Source organism: Sceloporus undulatus, chromosome 1, assembly GCF_019175285.1.
Source record: "Sceloporus undulatus isolate JIND9_A2432 ecotype Alabama chromosome 1, SceUnd_v1.1, whole genome shotgun sequence".
NCBI classification, from domain to species: Eukaryota; Metazoa; Chordata; class Lepidosauria; order Squamata; family Phrynosomatidae; genus Sceloporus; species Sceloporus undulatus.
Genome location: NC_056522.1, coordinates 147,899,533 through 147,906,136, shown reverse-complemented (window position 1 = coordinate 147,906,136; position 6,604 = coordinate 147,899,533). Strand labels below are relative to the sequence as shown.

The window sequence follows — 6,604 nt, the reverse complement described above, 5'->3', positions numbered from 1 at the left end:
ACCAGTTTAAATCTAAGTATTCTCTGCCAACTGTTCTCTCTGTACTGTTACTGTTACATTTATTTATTATATAGCATCTTGAGTCTGCATTGAACTTAGAACAAGTACAACAGGTCAGTGTTGATAGGGCTCACAATGCTTTGTACCCAAAAAAAACTTTTCCAATATTTCTTTCCATAAAACCTCTAAAGGCGAAAACTCATGGGAAAATGCTCTTAAAATTCTCATAGGTCCAAATCACACTGCAGAAACAATCCAGTTTGAGACCACTTTAACTGCCCTGGGTCAATGCTAGGGAATGCTGGGAGCTGTAGTTTTGTGAGACAGTTATCCTTCTTTATCAGTGAAATATGGTGCTACAATAAGCTACAATTCCCAGGATTCCATAGCACTGAGCCTGGGCAGTTAAAGCTGTCTCAAACTACATTATTTCTATAGTGTGTTTTCGACCATAATCTCACTTAATGGGGAGAAAATTTTTGAAATTCAGAAATAAAGATTTGCATCCCTATAAAACACAGCATTGCTCTAAACAAGTCTGTTAGTCCAAATGCAGCAAGGCAGTTCTTACATTTTTATGAAGCAGTAAGGCAAAATTAGCATAGTCTTGGTTTTAATCATAGTTACCTTGTTCTTGTGACATACCTGTGGTGGTCCACTCAGCAGCAGCCTCCGTGGGTGAAAGGTGTCCATCCTGCCTTCATTCCTGTTGTTGTAGTCCATGTGGATGGGTTTGGGCACTGTCCACTGACGATAATATAGAGACTGCTCTGTGCAGGTCATCATTTTACTCATGAGAGGGCGGAAGGAACTTGCCCACATTACCGAATGGTAAGGCAAGAGAGATGATGATTTGGAAAGCCCTGTGCTGTCTGCAGAGGTCACAATATCATACACCAGTTTAGGCAAGTAAACTATGGGAGGCTGCTGGGAGGCTTTAGCCATGGAACAATGAGATGCCTGCAGGACAAATGAACTGTGACTAGGTGCAGAAGAGGCCGAGGAAGATGAGAAAGGGGATGGTGATGATGATGCAATGGAAGCTTGAGCCAGTTTAGCTGCCACCTTTGAATCTTTGTCCACTTTCTGTTGGGGCTTTTCTGCTTTATTCACAATTTCTTCAGTACTGTTGCTTAGGACCTTATGGGGTGACTTGCCAACCTCCCCTGCAGCTACTAGAGGAGGAGATGATTCACTGCAGCTTGCTGTGCCTATGAACAAAGTTTAGATTTTAACGGACTGCTTAATTCAGAACTTGGAAAAATTAAGTTTTTGGACTATACACCTTCTAGAATTCTGGCTATGCTGTCCACAGGATTCTGGGATTTGTTATCCAAAAAGAGCTTTTCCAAGCTTTTTGTTAATTCATTAGTGACAACTAAGGGTTGAAGAGTGCCATTAGTGACAACTAATTTGTTTGCAATAAACAAAACAGAAAGGCAGAGCCAAGGGTGGGGCCAATATAGGGAAGGACCATTTAAAATGAAGTGAAATATGATTAAACGTGCCTTAAATGTGTTAGTTGACTGTCAACATTAAATGTGAATAGATCAACTAACAACATTCTCCAAGAACATTTGCGTAGTCAGGATGCCAGGGGAAGAAATAGGAATCATAGCTTATTTCAATCCTGTAGTGAGGAACACGGAAAAGAAAGGGCATGATGTGTATGATTTTTCTTATAAGGCAGGGTTAGGAATGTCCCACCAGATGTTTTAGACTGCAGTTCCTTCACCATTGACCAAACTGTTTGGAATCTCTTGTGGAGTGTGATACAACTGCTTATTTTTTGTATGAAATTGTTCCTACATGGGCTGGGACTAGGAGAAGCATAGTGGCTGACTCATCCACATTGTTGTGGTAAAAGATAGATACCTACACCTTACAAATGACAATACTCCTCCCCACTTAATGGTGAGCATCTCTGTGTACAATGTCCAATATGAGGCAGCCCCAAGACACACTGAAAGGCAGATAGTTCATTCACAACTCCACTCATATGGCTCCATTAGGATAATTTTTGAAGGTGAATATGCACTAAGATTGTGCACAGATTTAGCAGTGTTGATATAATGCTCTTTGTTACAAATTGTCACATCTAGAGATTACTGCAACATGTCATGTTACTTAAATTAACTTAGCTTCTCTCCTCAACAACACTACCTGAAAGAATAGTTCCCAATTAATTTTTTCAAAATACTGTATGTCTCTAATCTTACAAGCATTTGTTCTGGTTCTACAATGTTGAAATCTAGTTCTCCTAAAGCAAATGCCAACTAGCAACAGTAGTAGATTAAACTATCACCATTTATGCAAAGGGATCTTGTAGTACCTTTAGGTCCAATTGAGAAAAAGATGTTGCTAACATAAGCTTACATAGATTGCAGCCATACTACAAAAATAATCCAGTTTGATCCCACTTTAACTGCTATGTTTCAATGCTATGAAATTCTGGGACATTTAGCCCTCTCTATCAGCAAGTGGTGTCACAACAAACTACAATTCCCAGAATTCTATAGCATTGAATCATGGCAGTTAAAATGAAGTCAAACTAGATTATTTCTGCAGTGCAGATGCAGCCATAGACTAAGTCTGCTTACATCAATATCACTGTTTAGACATCCTAAGTAAATATAGAAAATGGGTGAATGCTGAAATCTTACTTGGTGCTTTAGAAGAGATGGAGGATGCTCCAGAATCATGTGAACCTGACCTTTCCCTTTTGACCGGACTTCTCTTTTCTGAAGCTGATCCTGTTCCATAATGGAAGGAAATTAATTTGCATTATATTTTCAGGTCATAATAATCCTATCTACTTTTAAAATTCAAAGGAGTTACAAAAGTAGAGACTTATTTGCAGGCTGCTGCACTATTTTTTTCTGCCAATTTATAAGCTAATATCCAACACATGCATCAGGGACAGAGAATATGTGGCTATCCAGATGTTCTGCAGCTCTCATGCTCCCTCACCACTGGCTCTCCAGGAAAGGACAAGAGCTGTAGAAAGAAGGTTTTACTACAATTTCATTTGGAGAGTTCCCTGCTAGAGATGAAAAGAATATTTGCTAATGTTTTTGTCCTCCATGCCAAGGAGTGCCTCAAGACCTCAGCACAACTTGTCAAGAAAATGGTCAATCTTGTGAGGTTTGTTTAATTTGGGGAGTTTTTTTCTGAAAAATTCAGGAAAAAAATCTGCCCCAAACTCCCCAAACCACCTTGCTCTTCTGCACATAGCCAACATTTTTAGACAAAGCCAATGCATTTTGCACAAAATACACTGTTTTGTATGCAATCACATATTTGGCAAACAAATTTCTTTCACACAAAAATTCCTCAAATATGCAAAATAATGAAAAATAAGCAGAACTTGCATGGAGAAAACTTATGAAATTATTTGTTTTTGTATGCAAAAATGAATTCAGTAGATATTTGCATCTCAAGCTCCTATTACTAAGAATGAAATATTAAACATTCACTAAACCACCAGTACCATATTGAAAAAGAAAGAAAGACAGAGAGGATGGATGGATGGATGGATGGATAGATAGATAGATAGATAGATAGATAGATAGATAGATACATAGATAGATAGATAGATTTTTAAGCTCTGAATTCTATTCTATAGGAAAGGATAATTCAAAATACAGCTTCCAGTTTCAGATCTATACAGGATCCTGACAGAACTGCATCACCATATTGCCTTACCAATTTCTCTCTTTTCTTATGTCAACACTAAGACACTGAGGTCTGTTTGTTTCCTTCTGCTACTGTGGCCACATGATGTTTGATTCATAAAATAGTCACTCAATAGCCCATCTTGAACTTGATGGCCATCTTTTCAGGAGTGTTTTAATAGTGCATTACTACATGGCAGGGGGTACTAACTTTATGATTCTATGATACATCAGTAACTTGTACCATTAACATCAACACATTACATCCAAACATTAATTTAGACTTACTAGAGAATGGAAAAGAAACTAAAGGTAAAGGGGAGATACTGGCCACTTCTTAACTGTAAGAAACCACTTTTTCATAGCGCCAGAATTACATCTATGTCGCTAATGTCAAAATCTCATTGTCCTAATCAGATAACATTTAGTGTAGGTTTCCCTCAGCTTGGGACGTGCCAGGTATGTTCAAGTATTACAATCATCATCTTCATCCAAAATGATCATACTAGGTGAGAATGATGGGAGCTGTAGTACAAGATGTATGAAGAGCCCCAGATTGGGTTAGGATGTTTTAACATAATGGTCTTCTTGATGTTCCTCTCTACCTTCTATTGCTGTTTCTTCATCTTCATTATCAGTACTGCTCAGCTTCTCTGGATCACTCTCCAGGACATCATTGGGTGGAGCCACTTTCTCCACAGAGATTTCGGAACTGATGAAATAAGCTGCCAAGCCAAGCTCTTGCTCCAAGGCTGTTCGTACCAAGCAAGAGGAATTGATCAAACGCAGGTCACAGTATCTCAAGGACCTTGATGAGACAGACAGAAAGAGAAAAGATGTGAACTTTACAATATTCTTTCAATAATTATCATCCTTCTGCCATCTTCTTTTCACAGTATACAGTAAGGCAGAATGACATAAAACTGTTGTATTTCAACCACACATCATGGTGGCTACAACTGTAATCAACATACTGAAAACTAGCATAGATAAAGCAGGCAATCCGCGGTTCACTGTTGGGCTGACTGATAATAGTATGTAAAAAAGGATCTGTAAATCAGTGCTATTCTGAGTTATGGTCCATGAACTAGTGACTGCCCATGGTTTCCAGGAAAGAAAGAAAGAATTGTAGCCAACGGGGACAAGTATGGTACAGCTCCCTGATATTACTGAGGGGGGAAAAATTGTTGGCCCTCCACATTACATAGCTTGGGAAGCATGGTGTACATGGTGCTAAACATTTCTCTCTCATATCATATCCAAATGAATTCCAGTACTGGGTTAGGAATGACACATTAATTGCAGCAAGAGGAATAGGATGTTCCTGCTTCCTTCCTTCCCTGTCATTGAGTAGGAGGGATAGAAAACCTAAATGTAGTCTTCTTGCACCTCCAGAAAAAAATAAATGACACGGGCCATCTTTGGGACAGCTTGGTGGATGCAAAAGCCCACACAGCATAGTATATATAAGCACTGAACTCTGTGGATTTTTATTATTGTCCCACATGTAGCCAAACAAAACACAGTTTTTCTTCCCAATTTCTGGGCTGTTTCTCTCTCTCACCCCTTTTGTCAAATTCTTATTCAGCACAGGCAACCAAAGGAACACACTTTGCTTAACATAACAGGGCTTAACATTATGTCTTGAACACAGCCCTAGCATAATTCTTGATATTGTGGTTGCTGACATTTCATGAGGCCTGAATTTCCAAACTGCCTTGGGGTGGGGGTAGGGGGGTTGATAGAAAGCATTTAGGTAGTCTGGATCTGGGCTGATCCACAGAACAGAAACAACAAAGCAAATGAAGCTTTTCCTTGTTTAAGGCCCACTGATGGTCCACGCATCAAATGCAAAATCCTGAAGAGGTTGCTTCCCCTCCTTAAGAAGAACTGCAATGTGTTAACTAGACTTTCTATTATTATTGACACAGCAAGGACAGATGACATTACTTCAGGGTATTATTACCTTGGGAGAGACTCTCCTTGGGGGTCCATGCCACTAAAGATCAATATGCAAGGTAGGCCCTCTAATTCCAAGTACGTCTGGGGTCTCCATTCATCATCTTCGATTTTCTGCCAGATCTGTTATAATATTTGCAATGAACTAATCAGCACATACATGTGTCACTTGAGAAATGAAAAAAGCCATTGTACTTGAAAAGCTGATGAAACAAAACCCATTGTTAAGGATGTACATCTAAGTCCCTGGTTCAAATTGCAGCCCTTTCCTCCAAGAGATGTGTAGACTTAAGAAGCTGTTGTCATTTGGCCTCTACCCTGTTTTATGATGTTTAGGAGCAGAGTCATAGCATCGTCTACACTTAAATCTGGGATAGGCAACTAGTGGCCCTGGTTGCAACACCCCACATCACTGGTTATACTAGCTAAAACTGATAGGACTTGCAGTCCAATAACATTTATTGAGCCAAGGGTTGCATGACTGTTGTTAAACCAGTGTGGTGCAGTGATTAGAATTTTCCATAGATCAGGGAAGGCTAGGTTGCATCTGCATCTGCACTGTGGAAATAATCCAGTTGGACACCACTTTAACTGCCATGGCTGAAAGCTATGGAATTCTGCAAATTGTAGATATTTAGCCTTCTCTGTGAGAGAGCTCTGGTGCCTCAACATTTCTGCAGTGTCGATTCAGCTCTCGATTCAAATCCCACTCATCCATAAAAAGTCACTGAGCAACACGTCCTGTCACTAATACTTAGCATAATCTGCCTTGCAGGGTTGTTGAGATACTAAAATAGGGATAGTGGAACCTTGTGTGCCAACTTTAATTTGTAAGAAAATTTGTAATTTGCCACTAGTTAAAATTTGTAATTTGCCACTAGTTAAAATTTAGCCTAGAAAATCAATTAAACCTTTGGCTGATGGTTCTGCTGGTGAAAGCTCTAATTGAAATAAATTGAATTCACTTCCAG

General features: G+C 39.3%; 1 protein-coding gene across 3 annotated transcripts in view; it reads right to left on the bottom strand.

Annotated features, from left to right (window-relative positions):
• The window catches only part of GREB1 (growth regulating estrogen receptor binding 1), a 103,698-nt gene that overhangs the window by 17,825 nt on the left and 79,269 nt on the right, over positions 1 to 6,604 (bottom strand). For all 3 annotated transcript variants that reach the window (XM_042446658.1, XM_042446657.1, XM_042446659.1), the window contains 4 exons: positions 5,641 to 5,756; positions 4,280 to 4,482; positions 2,664 to 2,753; positions 646 to 1,211 (listed from right to left, as the gene is read on the bottom strand). In XM_042446658.1, coding sequence (XP_042302592.1) covers positions 646 to 1,211; positions 2,664 to 2,753; positions 4,280 to 4,482; positions 5,641 to 5,756 — 975 coding nt within the window. The remainder of the gene's footprint in view (positions 1 to 645; positions 1,212 to 2,663; positions 2,754 to 4,279; positions 4,483 to 5,640; positions 5,757 to 6,604) is intronic.